The sequence below is a fragment of the Lontra canadensis genome, unplaced genomic scaffold (genome assembly GCF_010015895.1).
Source record: "Lontra canadensis isolate GAN:19392208 unplaced genomic scaffold, GSC_riverotter_1.0 scaffold30, whole genome shotgun sequence".
Taxonomy (NCBI): Eukaryota; Metazoa; Chordata; class Mammalia; order Carnivora; family Mustelidae; genus Lontra; species Lontra canadensis.
The window spans coordinates 4,051,721-4,069,452 of record NW_022631024.1 but is presented as its reverse complement, the minus strand read 5'-3'; the positions used below and the strand labels follow the sequence as shown (position 1 = coordinate 4,069,452).

Sequence of the window (17,732 nt, the reverse complement as noted above, 5' to 3'; positions counted from 1 at the left end):
GGGGGAAAATAATTTCCACGGACTCAGATGTTTGGGAAATGCTATGTTTTTTGCATTTCTTAGGGTCTCCCATTGACCATTAGTATATGAATGGCTCTGGAAAGTTCTACGTAATCTACTTTTTTAAAATCTAGTCTTTTCCAAGTTATTTGACCCTAAAGACCACCTCTCTAAACACTCCCCCACCCTTTTTTTTAACTTTAAAATCGTTTAACATCCCATTGAATTCTTATTCCTAGAAACACACTTTGGGGTGTTGTTTGGGCCAGTAAGGATTTAGGACTGAACAGAACAAGGTTAACCGTCCACCCTGGCTTTTTCTGAGACTATGCCAGGCACCTCAAGCCCCACCTATGTTAAGTCTTTAGGAAAAATGGGACAGAAAAACAGACATTCAGTCTTGGGAATCAGTCTGGTGTTTGAATCCTAACTCTGAATTATCCTAGGTTTGTGACGTTGTTCAAATCACTCAGTCATATGTGACCCAAACTTTTTTTTTTTTTTTTAAAGATTTTATTCATTTATTTGACAGACAGAAATCACAAGTAGGCAGAGAGGCAAGCAGAGAGAGAGGAAGGGAAGCAGGCTCCCCGCTGAACAGAGAGCCAGACGCGGGGCTCGATCCCAGGACCCCAGGATCACGACCCGGGCCAAAGGCAGAGGCTTAACCCACCGAGCCACCCAGGTGCCCCGTGACCCAAACTTTTTAAAGTTTCTACCTTTTCAAAGATTTCATGGAGACAGCACAATGTAATATATGGGCTTGTCTGAGGATTAAATTCGTTCATAGTGGTGATGCATTTAGGCATGGGAGGAGCTTGAGTTTGAATTTTGTTTTGGCGAATACTGACTATGTCACAAAGGAAAGGAGCCCAAACTCCCTGTGGCCTCAGTCTCGTCCTCTGTATAAGGAGAGTGATAGGAGAGCCCAAATCATGGCATTGTGGTACCGATAAAATGCTTCTCTGCCTGGCAAACAATGAGCACTGTGTCTGGCATATAAGTATTGCTCAAAAATGCTTCCTGTTATTTTTCATGCATTGAAACCTTGAAACCTAGCACTTCATCATCTAGATGAGATGGATGAGAACTGAAATATGCGGTGACCTGACAAGAAAAACAGCTCCTTTCTTGAGGATCATGTAACCTTATCATCTTGTCTCTGTACATCGTGAGAAACAGACAGCTGATGGTGCCCCATGCAGGAGCATCTCAGTGGGGTGTCTATTTATTTTTCTAATATTTTTTCATTATCAGAAATAGTGTGGCAAGAGGGGGTTTTGGCTGCCTTCAAATGTCTTCCCCCATCTCCCAGATGAACAAGCTGTTCTCTTGGGCTCTCATCATTCAGTGGAGAAGGCTTGAAAAGAGAAGTTTACCCTGACAGGGGAAATTAGGTGTCATTTCTGTGATTTATGGAGCCATACATTGAGCTGCACAATTTCATATAGGAAATGGATCCTTGCCAGTTAGTGTCCCTTCACTGTGTGGCCTTGTGCATAGAGCGATCTGACTTAGCAGGTGAAAATGATGCATGGGACAGGGGAAGTCAGGGGCCAAAGCTTGGGATTGAGAGTTAGAGACTCTGCTCTATTGTGTTCTATCTGGGGGACGCTGGGCTGCCATCTTTTCTCTGACTCTACACTGGCTCATCTGTAAGGATCACTGCAGACAGTAAGAGCCACATACAGCAGGTACACATTGTTGAGAGGCTTATGAGAGCTAACAGACGGATGCCCTAGCACCAGGCTAGAATAAGGATATGCTTAATAGGCGTCTCGACCCTTCATGCTACACTGCTCTTTCTTCAGAAGCCACTCATGGCATGTTCAAAGTCTGTGAGACCTCTTCTACAGAAAGCATGTTAGCTGGCAGGAGGTTTTAAATATAGGCTTTATTTTATTTTGGTCAGTTTTAGGTTCCTAGCAAAATGGGGCATAAAGTACAAAGAGTTCCCATGCCCCCCCCAACATGCACAGTTTCCTCTGGTCTACAAGCTGAAGACTTTCCAGGTGACAGGAAGGCCCAGAGAAGGTAAATAACTTACTGAGGTCACATAGCAAGTTACTCAGAAAAGTGAGGGTCCCTGGAATTCTGCTGTCTTAGACTTTTTTCCTGCTCTATATCCACCTCCTGTGGAATTGTATTCATTCCTGCGGCTCCTATTACATTAAACCATAAGACATTGCTGACATTTGACTGACGAAAATGGAAATTACATATGGCATTTTCATTGGTCTATTCCCATGGATCCAGTGAGAGATCACAATCTACACCAAAGGTGGAGGGAATCAGGTATACATAACATTAAAAAACATGGGTTGTGTCCATCAAAGGTTGTCTTTGGAGGCACAGGCTCTAGATCTAGACTTCCTGGGTGCAAATACTGACTGTGTCACTGATCGACCCTATGTCCTTGGGCAGAAATGTGAAGTGGAATGTCACAGGTTTGTTGGGAAAATTAAATGAGCTGATATATCTAATATACTTAGAGTTATTGTGAGGAGTAACACATGGAAAGTGTAACGGTGCTGGGCTTATAGTAAGCACTCAGTAAATGTTAAGTACTAACTACATCCTCTAGTTGCTGAGAATATTGATTGCTCATTATGGTCAAGACTGAGAGACTGGGCTTCAGGATCCAATAACCTGAAATCAAGTTGTTCTACCACTTTATAGCCAGTGACTTCGAATAGGCTATTGTACCCTTTGAATCTCAGTTTCTTCATCTGTAAAATGGGAATGGTAACAGAATCTGCCTCATAAGGTAACAGTAAGATGAAATGAGATAACGTGTATTAAAGTGCTTAGTACGTTCTCAGTAAGTATTGTTATTAAGGTTGTTTCCTGTCCAGCAGCATAGCAACTAGTGGCTTGAAACCAGGTCCAAAGGAAGGCAGTCTCATATAGTGAATGTTATTGATACGAAAAACTTGATTTATTTTCTGCCAGATTCTTGTGATGTAAATTTGGACAAGTCTCTTCCCCTCTTTGGGCCTCTTAGTCTGCAAAATTGTGAAGGTTAGTATCACCTTTCAGGGCTCTTCCTGATCTGATATATCGGAGATCTGTGACATTGTGTATGTGTGTATGCGTGTCATGAGCCCTCTAGCTCCTGAGATCTAAGGTTTACTAAATCCCTTTGCTGGGCTCTTCCCCAGTTGCTACCTCCTCTAAGCAATGTTTCAGGATTGTTCAGAGGTGAATTACCTCCTGTCCCAGTAACTTATTGCCATATAATCCCAGAAATTGTTGGCTTAAAACAACAGTGACCACTTTATTAGTCTCTCTAATGGTTCTATGGGTTGAGCTTCATAGTTCTTACCTGGGTCTCTCATGTGGTTGCAATCAGTTGGTGGCTACGGCTGGAGTTATCTTAAATGCTTTTGTGCTCACATATCCAACAGATGACCCTGAATGTTGGCTGGGGACTGTTAAGTCTCTTGGCTGGAATACCTTTATGTGGTCTGTCTATGTGGTCTGGGCTTCCTCACAGCATGGTGGTTGGGCTCCAAGAGTGAGTATCCCCAGAGACATGATGGGGAAGCTGCCAGTTTCTTAAGGCTTGGGGCCAGTAATTGAAGCAGTAGTACTTCTCTTGGTTGCAGTTGTAGAGTCTGGACCCAAGGGGAGAGAACTGAGATCACTTCACGATGATGGAAATGTCAGAGATATCTGGGGTCATGTTTTAAAGTCACTATCCCTGCCTTCCTCCTCTGTTTGAGACTTAAGTCAACTAACATGATTCATTTCTTTCCCCAAATGTGTTCTGACTGCTTAATTATGCAGTCACTGATTTCTGACAAAATGACCAGCTAATCTCCTCAAGGTCAGGGCACACCAATAGACTGGTTCTATTCTCAAAGAATAGGCCAGTCCCTGGCCTCCAACTCCTGTAACTACCAGGTAAATGAGTGGTTGACATCTCCTACAGCCACTGCTTGGGTGTGTGCTGATGACTGGATGGCAAATGACCCAGGTAGGATCTATCCCAGAGGTTCACGCTGAGCTGGAGACCATTAGTTCTGCCTCCACATAAACACTGCCATGGTGTCCTCTTCAGTCCTTCCTATGGTCATCAATCCTAGTCCCTTTGGACCGATCAGACGTATGGCATGGGCTCAGGAATTAATCCCCATACAAAGCTGGGATGTCAACGAGGCCCATCTCTCTTCCTCTTATCTTTCTCTAGAGACCCAAGAGATTCTTATTGAGACCCAAGCATCCCTGGCAAAAAGCTTTCCAACTACCCTCCTTCAAGCAGTAATTATAAATGTCTTCAGAAGAGATTCTACCTCCATATCCCACCCCAATGTACCTTCAGGGGCTTCATGGACATTTAGTCTTTTTATGATGACCAGTTGCATTTCTGTCATCTTTTTTGCTAGAAAAGAAAAACAGTGGCAAGTGTATAATTTTAATACCTGGCAGAGCATCCTATTACATATCTATGGAATTCAACTCATATTTTTGGGACCCTACTATGTGTTGCTCTTTTGCTTAGTGCTGGGGGCACAGATATTAGTCAAATACATTACCTCAGACTGGAGGAGTTCACAGTATAAAAATCAAGAAGGACACAGAAATAAGCAAATCACAAGGAAATGTGAAATGGGCAAAAATTGAGTGGTGGTAGAGACAACATTTCTCAAGTGTGGCAGAGTCCTGCTGGACAGGTTCCTCTAATTCAGCAGGGAGCAAAAAATGGGGAAAGGGCATTTTAGAACAAAAGCACAGCGTAAGAGAAGGCTTAGTATGTACCGGACCCTAGAGTGGGTACAGTGGGGGGATCCACTCCTCTCCTTGGAGAGGGGCCACGTGCTGAACAACAAAGGGTTTTGAATGTCAGATTAAGAAGCAGAGGCTTTAACCAGAAGGAGGTGGGACTTTGAAGGAGGCGGAGAAAGAGGGTAGAATCAGTATTGATGTTTCAGAAAGCTGGGAAAGGAGGGTCTGGAGAAGGTGACATTGGAGCTCGAAGGCCAGTCCAGAGGCTATGACAATTGCCTAGAGAAGAGGATTGAACAGCCTATGAGACCAACCCTAATGGCACTGTGGAAATAACGAAATCCATTAAGCTTTGAATGAAGACTTCAGGGCATCTTTTTGGTCAGACAGACCAGAATCATTTCAATATCAAAAATAACAGACTTGGATTCAGCCTCTGAGTCTGATTTTTAGTGTAAAAATTAAGGCATTGTAAGTATGGGAGTATGGAATTTAATTTGCGGATTTAGTTTCATTCTATATAGATGGTCCCAACTCTCTTAATCAAATACAGGAGTATTAAATTTAACATTCTGAAGACATTGTCAGAATTTTAGAGCTGGAAGAACCCCTTCCTCGGTATTCCCACAGCCACCTGTGTGTATTATTTCATAGCATTTGAACAATAATCATGGTGATTATTTGTGTCTTCACCATTAAACTGTGAGCCCTTTGAAGTTAGCTGCTGCCATCTTGTTCATCTCATTTCTTAGCATCTAGACTGCAGTTGGTGTGGAGTGGAAAGATCAGTGAATGTTTAGTGAGATTCACTAAACTTTCAAAAGGGTGCCTGGGTGGTTCAGTGGTTTAAAGCCTCTGCCTTCAGATCAGGTCATGGTCCCAGGGTCCTGGGATGAAGCCCCACATGGGGCTCTCTGCTCAGCAGGGAGCCTGCTTCCCCCCGCTTTCTCTCTGGTTAATTGTGATCTCTGTCTGACAAATAAATAAATAAAATCTTAAAAAAAAATACATCTTCCGCGTCCTCATTTTACAGATGGAGAAACTAAGGCTTAAAGAAAGGAGTAAATAAATAATTTAAACTAGGCAAGTTCGAATAGGGAAGTAACCATCCAGTCAGAAATAAATCCTAGTTTATTTTGATTGCTTAACATTTTTGTGGCTGTTTTCTCCTCCTGACCAGTTTGGTTTGCTAGCTAATTAGCAAGAAGTTAGAGGCATTTCTTTGTTATGAAAACCCATGGTCATGCAAATGTAGTCCTTACCCTTGTTTAAGTACAGCATTTGTTTCTTAAGTCCCTTCAGGGACTCCAAAGCCAGAAGTCAACAATGCCTCCAGTGTAAGGTTTCATTTTCCTCTGAGAACACACACACACACACACACACACACACACACACACAGAGGCATACGCACTCATGGACACGCACAAAAAACACATGAGCACGTGATCCAAACAGACCAGCTGAAAAGGATGTTTTGGATGAAATCTTGGCATTTATTATTCCTGTGTGACCGAGAAGGTCCAAGGTGCCAGGATTCAGATGGACTTCGGTTCAAGTCGCTCCTCTTCCACTCTCACTTGTGAATGGGGATCAGACATCCATCTCCAAGGGTAATTTTAGGATTAAATGGAGGAATAGAATCATTTCATCAAAAAGTTGCTCTCTCACCTTGGGCCAGCCCATGAGCCTTTCTGAGCCACTGTCTCTGATCTGTCCAATGGATTAGATTAGATGATTTGCAGAGTCCCTTGGAGCTGGAACATTCTATGCTTCTCCTCCCCTGGGATCTAATTGGATTCGGTATGGGATGTTGCAAGGGCTGGAGACAGAAGGAAAGAGTGATCCTGCCGTGACACAAGTGACACAATGCTGGCTTCTGCTGCCTAGCCAGGGCCCCTGCTTTGATGTAGGCCTTTTATCAGGGTGTGTTTGTGCTCTCTCCAGGGTTTGCCTGGCCATTGCACCAGTCCCCATTCTGTTCCTCTTGGTCTGGGAAAGAGCCAGTAGATGTGGAGACTCCCAGGCAGGATTTCTTCCCAAGAGCAGCTTGGATGGTGAAACTCACAGAGTCCAGAGAGATTTCCTGTTTTGTTTTCCACAAGCTCAAGCGACTATTGATTACAAAATACACACTCACACAAAAACAAAAGCACATACACAAACAAAACAGGATGTTCTCTCTCCTCTCCTTGCTAGAGTCAAAGCGGTCTCTTACCATCTGGGTCACTTTCACCCACGGCCCTGGATTTCACCAACATGGTATTATTAAGCCCTTAGTGATGCCTGGAGATCTTACAGAATCTTAAGCCATGAGCCATTTTGCACGTTAGTTTTAGTAAAGGGGAACCTGCAAGTGGAGGGAGAGGAAGGTCCATCAGTCAGCATGACCTCGTGCGATCCCATTTGGTGTCTTTGCTCATGGGACCCCCACCCAGTGCTGAATAACAGACGTTTGTTTCCAACATAGGTTCTGGCTTGTGGTAGGAATAGTGCTATGACTCTGTGCCAGACTCTGGCCTACATACTTTATGCCAACACTGAAAGAGATGTACTTAAAAAAAAAAAATCTTTGGGTGCCTGGGTGGCTCAGTGGTTTGAGCCTCTGCCGTCGTCTCAGGTCATGATCTCAGGGTCCTGGGATCCAAAAAAAAACTTGTTCACTTGAAATTTGATTTTAACTAGGCCTTCTGTATTTGTATTTACAGAATCTGGCAACCTTGCTTGGGGTCTACCCCACGGCCTCACATGATTAAACAGAAAAGGCCCGTGTTTGTGAGTCACCGAGACCTGTGTTGGGATTCTGCTTCCAATACTTGGATTGCTGTGCCATCTAGGGAAAATCGTTTCACTGCTCTAATTCCTAGTTCTTACACCTGTAAATGAAGACCATGATTTTTAATTTAATTTTTTAATGCCCTTAAGGCATCTACACTGTGTAATAGGTGCTTCATGAATATTAGCTTTTATTATAATTCTTTTTTTTTAAAGATTTTATTTATTTGACAGAGATCACAAGTAGGCAGAGAGGCAGGCAGAGAGAGAGGGGGAAGCAGGCTCCCTGCTGAGCAGAGAGCCAGATTCGAGGCTCGATCCCAGAACCCTGAGATCATGACCTGAGCCGAAGGCAGGGGCTTAACCCACTGAGCCACCCAGGTGCCCCTATTATAATGCTTTTTTAAAGGTCTTTAGTGGCTAGGCTTAATTCAGGAGAAATGAGTTCACTTGTTCCTTCCCTAGCAGAAAATATGGGTGAGAACATTCAGCGGGTGCATTGGAGCTTCCTTATCCGGGGAACTGAGAGAAAAGTGGGGAAGGCTCACGCAATAGCATTCTCTTTTGTTTTTTTCCTCTAAAAACCTTTCCTGTTTCCTTTTGGCCCACAGTTTCGGAAAGGGATCTGGGGTGGTTAAAAAGGTGCCTGGTGGCCACAGGGAGAGTAACCACAGGTTGAGGCGTAGGGTGGAGCCCCTGCGGGGGTGGGGGGTGCGGCGGGGGGCGCAGTGTCATGGAGGGTCCTCGAAGTCTGCAGGGCTCCAGAGGCTTCTAGTTGTGCTTGTGGGTGAGCCTTTCAAAGAGATAGGAGACCAGCCCCGTGGGGGAGGGGCGGGGCAGCAGAACCACAAGGTGAGTCAGGTGGTCGCCATCTTCTGGATGAGTTTCACCTCCTCATCTGGGAAGTGGTTCACCAGGAAGTCCCAGAGCTGGGGGCCTCTTGGGCAGAACGCAGGGCGTTCTGCTCCAAAAGGGCCTGGTTCAGGGTCTTCTTCAGAACCACCGTGGCTTCTGCGGCATCTAGAGTTTTACTCCATTCATCCTGGGAAGGCTTTTGAATGTTTTGGAGGAGGACGCAGCTGCCGGGCTGGTTTTGCACCTTCAAGAGATGCTCGGTGCCTTTGCGTTTCTCCTCAGTGAACTCACAGAAGTGGCCCACACCTTCCAGTGCCACATTGTCGAGGTGGAAAGAGAAGCCCAGAGGGAGGTAGGTGTCGGAGGCCCACAGACGCAGGTTGACCAGGTAGTTCGTGGCAGCCTGCACGTCGGTGCAGTAACTGACGAGTCTAGAAACTCGTATTTGACCGGCAATGAGGAGCTAAGCTCAGAATACAGTGTTGGCTGGTCCTGGAGATAGAGGGTAGCTGAGCAGATGGTTCTGAAGGTTGTGACTGGAAGAGGTTGAAGGGTGGTCAAAGGCTGGAAGAAGGGGTGTCCTTGGGTCTGTTCTGCCCACTTTTTTTTTCCCACATTTTTAAAAAATTAACATATAATGTATTATTTCCCCCAGGGGTACAGGTCTGATTCATCAGGCTTATACATTTCACAGCACTCACCATAGCACATACCCTCCCCAGTGTTCATAACCCAGCCACCCTTTCCCCCACCCCCACCTCCCCGGCCCACAACCCTCAGTTTGTTTCCCAAGATTTAGAGTCTCTTATGGTTTGTCTCCCTCCCTGGTCCCATCTTGTTTCATTTTTTCCTCTCCCTACCCACTACAACCCCCTGTCCTGTCTCTCAAATTCCTCATATCAGAGGGATCATATGATAATTGTCTTTCTCTGATTGACTTATTTCATTTAGCATAATACCCTCTAGTTCATTCCACATCGTTGCATATCTGCCCAAACATTACTGAAGCAAGAGATTTGCAAGATGGCTGGGTTCGTTGCTATAAGAGCGTTCTTGATACACACCTGCCCCTACATCTGTGTTTTGGGTAGCTAAGGATGTTGATCCCAGACCCACTTGATACAAATGTGTTACACCTGAGACTTGACAATGGAGGAAGGAAAAAGTGACACCTGGCTAACCAGGTGTCCTTGGATATAGGCAGTATGAAACTCTCATTTAAAAAGTACATGGCAGGGTGTCTGGGTGGCTCAGTGGGTTGAAGCCTCTGCCTTGGGCTCATGTCATGATCCCAGGGTCCTTGGATCGAGCCCTGCATCGGGCTCTCTGCTCAGCGGGAAGCCTGCTTCCTCCTCTCTCTCTCTGCCTGCTGCTCTGCCTACTTGTGATCTCTGTCAAAGAAATAAAATCTTTAAAAAAAAAAGTACACAGCAATAAGTATAAAAGAAAAAGAAAAACATAGGGTTTGTTACCTATTAAAGGGGTAAGAGATCAAAATTCTCTAAAGTCCCTATTTAAAAAAAGGTCTGTCAAGCATTCTGAATCCCAGTACCTTGAACATCAGCATAAATGGAGTGACTAAAGCATGACGCACACCTGAACCCGAGCGTGAGCCTAATGATGTTTTTCAGTGTCCATTTATTTATCCAGTAAATATTGACTGGATATTTGTGCCAAGTCCTCTGAGAATACTTGCTGGAATAAGGCATGGCCTGTACCCTTGGTGTGAGCAGAATCTATTGAATGAGACAGGCAAGGGAATGGGACAGTAGGTGTGGTCTAATGTGTTATGGTGTCCAGGAGAGGAGTGTGGTTCAAGGCTTAAGGAACTCAAGGTGTCGGATTCCTGGAGCAAAAGCATGTATCATTTAAGACCAGGAGAGCGAAATGGAGTATAAGAAAGGGAGGCAGGGAATATTCCAGCAGGGAGAAAAGACTTTTTTTTTTTTTTTTTTTTTTTTAAAGACAATGAGACACATTGCAATTATATAGAATGTTAGGGTTTTTTTGTTTTGTTTTTGGTAGGGGGATGGGGTAGCTGGGCATAGGTATTACAGAGGGCATGTGTTGTGATGGGTGTTACATGCAACTAATGAATCATTGAACACTACATCAAAAACTAATAACGTACTATACAGTGGCTAACTGAACCTAATGAAAAAACCAATTAATGGAATGTTGATCATCATTTAGAGCAAGAGTCAGCAAACGGTGAACCTAGACCAAACTTATCCTGCTCTCTGTCTTTGTAAATAAAGTTTTATCAGAACCCAATCATGCCCATTCATCTGAAGTATTATCTATGTCGCTTTGATGCTACAAGGGCAGAGCTAAGTGTGGCAGAGACTACCTGGCCACAAAGCCAAAATTATTTGCTGTCTGGCCCTTTACAGAAGCATCTGTTGTCCTAATTTAGAGCGCAGTTTCCATAAGCAGGAATTTACTGTTGGTGGGAATGTTAGTGGTTGCATGAGGGTGGAGGGTGACATGCAAGGAAAAATTAGAGGGGTGACCAATGATGCTGTAGAAGCGGTCAGGAGCTCAAGTAAGGACCTTAGACTTTATTCTGGGAGCCATGGGGAACCTCTGAAGGTTTCTATGCAGGGAGGCGTGTGGTCAGCACAGCAAGAGGCAGTCACTACACTTGGTATGAAAGCATGGAGTAGTATATAGAATCATTGAATACTCATATTGTACACTGGAGACTATTAGGACACTGTTAATTATACTTCAATTTAATAAAAAGAGTTTGAGGGAGTTTCTGGAGCCACACTGCTTTCCTCAGATACCAGCACCATCACTTTACTGGTTGTGACCCTCAGGCCAGTTAACCTCCATGTGTCTTAATTGGTAGAATGGGAAATGATGGTAATAATAATGATAATATCTATTGCACAGGAGTGGAGAAGATTAAGTTAATTCAGGGAGAGTACCAGGCCCCAGAGGAGGTTTTCAGTCATTGCTTCTGCTGCCATCCTGCCTCAATGATCATTCCGGCTACTGGGGAGAGAATGGTCCAGAATGGGAGAACCTGGTGGTAGAGTGCTAGGTGTTTGGGCAGGAGATGGTGTCCTGTGCCTAGGTGGATCGCTGTGAAGTTTGGGTCAGCTGCTGTCGTGGTCGCTGGGACCTTCACTCTGAATATCTCCACCATGGTCATCATCATCTCTTCTGCCCTCCTTTATTCCAGGCCTTCAAGAGTGCACTGATGAGCTCCTACTGGTGCTCGGGGAAAGGGGACGTAATCGATGACTGGTGCAGATGTGACCTCAGCGCCTTTGATGCCAATGGGCTCCCCAACTGCAGCCCCCTCCCGCAGCCCGTGTACGTATGTATGGTCCCTCTTCCTTTGGCCACCCCATTCCATGGACTCAGAGTTCTATCCTTCCAGCCCAGGCCATGGCTTGCTTCTGTTTCCAGAGCATGTCACCAGATCCCTGAAGTCTCTGGAACCTACCTCTTTGAGAAAGTAGGAAGTTTTGGTGGAATAGAAATCAGCTTTTTTAAGTGATGCCCTGGGTTTATGTTTACTTCTTCACTCATCTGTTCAGAAAGGGTTTACTGGGCACTGAGTACTGGTGGAAATTGGGGCCACTGAGAAAAAGAGAGCATAGAAACTTTTCGAAGAAATGTCATTTCATTTATTCATTCCTTGAACACATAATTTTTGAACACCTGCTATGTGTCAGACACTGGGAATTCATCAGTGAACAAGATAGTCTGTGCACTTGGAGTTGACCATTTAGTGAGGGGACAGCTATCAAAGCAAAAACAGGAAAAAATGATACAGTTTAAAAAGTTGATAAAAATATGAAAGAAAAATAGAAGTGTTAGAAGAGAGAAGAATGGGAGTTGGTATGTTCGTTGGAAGGGAGGGAGTTAGGGAAGTCTCTCTGAAAAGAGTAGTTTTCCGATGACAAATGGCACCAGTCATGGTTCAGGCAAATGGAAGAGCACATGTGAAAGCCCTGACATGGTAAATTGACCATTTGAGGCCACTAAAGGAGGCCATCTTGACTGATGGAGTAGGTTTAAGACAGAAAATGCTGTGAGGAGCATAGGAGAGTGAGGCAGGAGCCAATATGGAGGGACCAGAGTCTTTTAACACCCCTCTGTGTGTGTGTTGGGGAGATTACACTGTAAGATAGTTCTTGAAGAGGTACTATATTGCATAGTGGAAAGAGAGAAGGAATCTGGGCTGGGTAAAAGCAAAATTACTACCATCATGGTTCTGTCTCCAACTTGCTGGGTGATTTTTTGCAAATAATTTTCCTTTTCTGGGCCTTACTTTCCCATCTTTGAAATGAGGTGATTGCACTTCCCAGCCTCGAAGCATCTTTCCAGTTATAACCTTCAATCATTCTGCTCTGTCTTAGCATGTAAAAGGATTTTCTGGGACTCCTACCCTCTCTGAGGAAGTATTGATTTAAGGATATTAAAGAGTTGACTGATCTATTGGATTGGAAAGAATGACAAGAGGGTTGAGGCTACTGTGTTTGAAGGCATCGTCAATTTAATTGATGATGAGGCACTGCTGAGAATACGGTTTAGACAAGTGGAAAGTTAATCAGTTTTCTGTGAGCATGTATTGTGGGCTTGGATTAATTTATTGGATCCTACATTGATCCTGAAAGGTAGCTCTTCTCAACCCTGCTTTATGGACAAGGAAGGGGAGCCTGAAAGAGGTGTAATGAATTGCTAGGGTCCATACAAAGGCTTGTTAGTGGGGCAAAACAGGACTTGAGCCTGAATCCTGTGCTTTTCATCTTGAGACATGCAGACTCTTTGGGGGAGCAGACTGTACTGCTGGAGAACAACCAGCCTTCCCTGTCACCCTTTCTAGGCTTCGTCTGTCCCCAACAGTAGAGCCATCCAGCACGGTCGTCTCCTTGGAGTGGGTGGACGTTCAACCAGCAATTGGGACCAAGGTCTCGGACTATATTCTGCAGCACAAGAAAGTGGATGAGTACACAGATACGGACCTCTACACAGGTAAGTACGAAGCCTGTGACTTCCCATTTTGTTGGGATAGTGTGACAGAGGAGAGAAATGGATTTTCCAAATGCCTTTGGAGACTTACTCTCATCTGACATGGGAAGGCATTTGAGGTTTCATTGTTTAGTGATTGCCACCTGATGCCCAGGCCTGTGGGGTTCTTCTTGTTTGTTTTTTTTTTTGTTTTATGATTTTCAGTAGGGAATGATAGTAAATTGTAACAAACTTTCTGATTGAGTTCAACCCTCAAAGTCCTATATCAAAGGGTTAGTTAATTCAGAAGAGGATTTAACCTTTTCTGCTTGGAAAGGCCTACATGTCACATATTTGAATACCTGAGTCTGAAATATATTCTCTCTAGGACTGAAGTCAAGAAAATGAAGGAATTGCCTTTTCTAGCGAGAGTGAGACCTATTATCTCTAGTGAGACGGTTTTGTATTCAGTGCTGAGGAAGAGGGATTTGGAAATGATTCAGGACACTGGAAAAGATGAGAAAAGGGACTTTTAAGAGAGCTCTGCTAGGTTGTAACTCCTGAGGGCTCTCCCTGAGGAGAATGTCTGAGAGAAGTTCTGAATGTTGGATATAGCCAAGAAGCTATGTCGTCCTGGAGCTGGGCTCTGTGGGGGCTGGTGTTGCTTTAAGGCAGCCTGGGAATCTGGGTCTGTGGTAGTCAGCCTGGTGCTGGGGCCAAGGGGTGCCCGGGCCACAGGGACAACCCCTGGGCCTGTTGGAACTGGCAGGCACCAGGACGGTATGGGAGCCTGGTGCCATGGAAGCTTCTGGAGCCTTGATAGCTGGTGGTCCTAGCTGGGGACCTAGCATCTTAAGAGTCTGCTGGGAGCCACCTATATCCAAGGGAGTTGGCCCGGTGCTGGAACAGGGCAGCTACAGGGTTTCTAGGGAAGTCAGGGACACACTTCTCTCTCCTTCCACAGGGAGGATTAGGATAGTGGATCTGTCTTTCTTAACCTGCTTACCATAGGTTTTCCTACTTTTTGTGCTTCACCCAGGTGCTATAATATAAAATCCCTTACCCAGAAACCTTTGTTCTGTGGAAGTATTTGTCTGCATGGATAGTTGTTGAAATTGATTATGGGGAATGAGGGGCGAAGGAACAAATGCCGTTATTTTTCTAACTTCACCTGGTTTTAGAGATCAAGTAAGTGAGTCCCAAAGAGGTGTGTGACTTTCCCAAAGTCCTACAACCAGTATCTGGTAAAGCCAGGCTTTACAATCAGGTTCTACTCCCAGCAAGTGCTCGTTCTTTAGGTACCATCATACTTAATGACGAAAAACTAAATGTTTGTTTGCTGAGAGATTTTTGTTTTGTTTTAATTAGAAATGGATTTTTAATTTTCTGAGTCTATTGAAATGATCATACAATTTATGTTTCTTAGTTTGTTTAATATGATAAATTGCATTAAAAATATGATAAATTGCATTGATCGATTTCCAAATGATAAAAAAAACTTACATTCCCAGAGTAAATAAATCTCATGTGGTCATGATGCATTATCTTTTTTAATACATTGTTGGATGTGATGTGTTAAAATTTTGTTCAGAATTTTTGCATCTGTTTGTGAGAGATTCTGATCTGTAGTTTTCTTGTGATACTTTCATCTGTTTTCATTATCAGGGTCAGTTCTGGCCACAGAAAGTAAATTGCAAAATATTTCCCCCCTTTTCTGTTTTCTAAAAGAATTTGGGTAGAATTAACAATATTTCTTCCTTAATTATTTAGTAGAATTCACCAGTAAAATAATCTGGGTTTAGAGTTTTCCCTGTAAGAAGGTTTTAACTACCAGTTTAATTGTCTGATTAGATATAGAGTTATTCAGGTCGAGGCTTGTATGTTTGAAGGAATTTGCCAATTTCATATAAGTTACAGAATTTACTGGCAAGAAGTTGTTTGTAACATTCTATAATTATTCTTTTAATATCTGTGGAAAGTATAGTGATATCACTGTCTCATTCTGGATTTTGGTAGTTTACCTTATCTTTCTTTTATTTTCTGACTGATCTGACTAGAAGGTTATGTAATTTATTTACCTTTTCAAACCAATCAACTTTCATTTAATCAGTTTTCACTATTGTTTTCTGTTTCACTGAGTTCTGTTGGGATCTTTGTTATTTCTTTTCTTTGGCCGACTTTGGATTTAGTTCACTCCTCTTTTTTCCAGATTTTTAAGGTAGTAGGTGAAGTTGTTGATTTGACATTTTTCTTGTAATATAAGTATTCCCCTTAACTACTGCTTTAGTGGTTTACCTATGTTTGATAAGTTTTCGTTTTCATTTTCATTCAGTTCAAAATACGTTTTAATTTCCCTTTTGTTTTCTTCTTTGATTTATGGGTTCTTTACTGTAATTTATTTAACGGTACTTATTTTCCAAATATTTGGGAATTTTACAGACATCTTTTTGTTTTTGCATTTTGGTTTGATTTCACAATGTCAAAGAACTTAATTTTTATGACTTTAATCATTTTTAATCTATTGAGATTGCTTTTATGGGCCTGAATCTGGCCTGTCCATTTTAAGAGAACGTATATTCTTCTATTTGTGAATGGGATATTAATATAAATGCCAACCAGATCAAACTGGTTATGTGTCTCAAGTCTTCTAAACGCTTTCTGATTTTCTGTTTTGTTGTATCAATACTTGAGAGAGTGGTATTGAAACCTCTGACAATAATTACAGATTTACCTGTTTCTTCCTATAGGTCTATCAGTTCTTACTCCATGTATTTTGAAGCTCTCTTATTAAGGGCACAAACATTTGGAATCACTAGATCCCCTTGATGAATTGATCCCTTCATTACTGTGAAAATGTTGTCTGGATCCTTGTTATTTGCTCTAAAATCTGTCTTGTTATTGATACAACTACTCCAGCTTTCTTCCAGTTAGCGTTAGATGCTTCTAACGTTTTCCATTCTTTTACTTTTACATTATTTGTGTCTTTATATTTAAAATGTATTTCTTATAGCCAACATATATGTAGATCTTTTTAATTCTTTTTTTTTAATCCTGTCTGATATTATTACCTTTAACTTGGACTATATTTAGACTGTCCATATTTAATGTGTTATTTTTGTAGTCAATATAAGTTTATTGTCTTGCTACTTGTTTTCTGTTGTCCTATCTTTCTTTGTTCCCTTTTTTTTTATCTTTTTTTTTTGGATTGAGTGTTTTTATGATTCCATTTTATCTCTTTTGTTGACTTATTAACTATGAATGTTTTAAATTTTATTTTAGTGGTTGGTTTAGTGTTTACATATGCATATCCAACTTATTACAGTATACCTTTAAAGCTATTATTCCACTTTATAGTATGGGAACCTTATAATAGTATACTTTTATTTCTCTCCTCCTAGCCTTTACTGTATTGTCATATATTTTGCATTATATATATATATGTGTGTGTGTGTGTGTTTCATAATTCTATGTTATTGCTTTCCCCTAAATAATAAATTATCTTTTAAAAGATGTTTAATAAGAAAAATATTTTATTTTTTAAGAAAATTAATTTTACTTTTTAAGAAAAATAATTTTGTGTATTTACTCAGGTAGTTACCATTTTTGCTGCTCATTATTCCTTCACATACCTATTTTCATGTGATTTCATTGTTCTGTCTGAAGGATGTCTTTTTCTATTTCTTGTATTTCAGATCTATTAGTGATCGATTCTTTCAGCTTTTCTTTTAGAAGTTATTGCTGGGTACAGAATTCTAGCTTGACAGACTTTTTTTTTAGTAATTTAAAAGTGTTGCTCCTCTGTCTTGGTTGCATGGTTTGCATTGAGAACAATCTGCTTTATTCCTATCTTTGTTCCCCTGTACATACATACCATTTTTGTCCTGTGGCTCCTTCTAGGATCTTCTATTTAATATCAATTTTGAGCAATTGTATTCTTTTCTTGTGCTTGAGGCTCATTGAGTTTCTTGGTTGTGTGGATTTGTAATTCTATCATATTTGGAAATTTGGGGCCATTATTTAAAATATATATATATATTTTTTTTTTCTTCCTGACCATCCTTCTTCTCCTTTAGTGATTCCAATTAGATGTATTTTTGCCCATGTGAAGTGATCCTTTTTTTATTTTTTCTAATTATTTCTTCTTCCTTTTGTTTCATTTTGGATAGTTTCTAGCACTATGTCTTCAGTACCTTCTGCAAAGTCTAACCTGTTGTTAACCCCATCTGGTGAATTTTTCATCTCAGACATTATAATTTTCATCTTTAGAAGTTCAATTTGGGTCTTGTTAATATATCACATACCTTAACATTTTTGACATATGGAGTGGAGTCAGAAGTGTTTTAATGTCTTTATATGCTAATTCTAACATCTGGGTTGGTTTGAATGGATTGGTTTCTCTCCTCATTATG

General features: G+C 42.0%; 1 protein-coding gene and 1 pseudogene across 3 annotated transcripts in view; one reads left to right on the top strand and one right to left on the bottom strand.

Moving 5' to 3' along the window:
- The window catches only part of ASTN2 (astrotactin 2), an 851,408-nt gene that overhangs the window by 694,088 nt on the left and 139,588 nt on the right, over nucleotides 1–17,732 (top strand). For all 3 annotated transcript variants that reach the window (XM_032865713.1, XM_032865714.1, XM_032865712.1), the window contains 2 exons: nucleotides 11,546–11,679; nucleotides 13,199–13,347. In XM_032865713.1, coding sequence (XP_032721604.1) covers nucleotides 11,546–11,679; nucleotides 13,199–13,347 — 283 coding nt within the window. The remainder of the gene's footprint in view (nucleotides 1–11,545; nucleotides 11,680–13,198; nucleotides 13,348–17,732) is intronic.
- On the bottom strand, nucleotides 8,272–11,509 carry LOC116872813 (annotated as a pseudogene).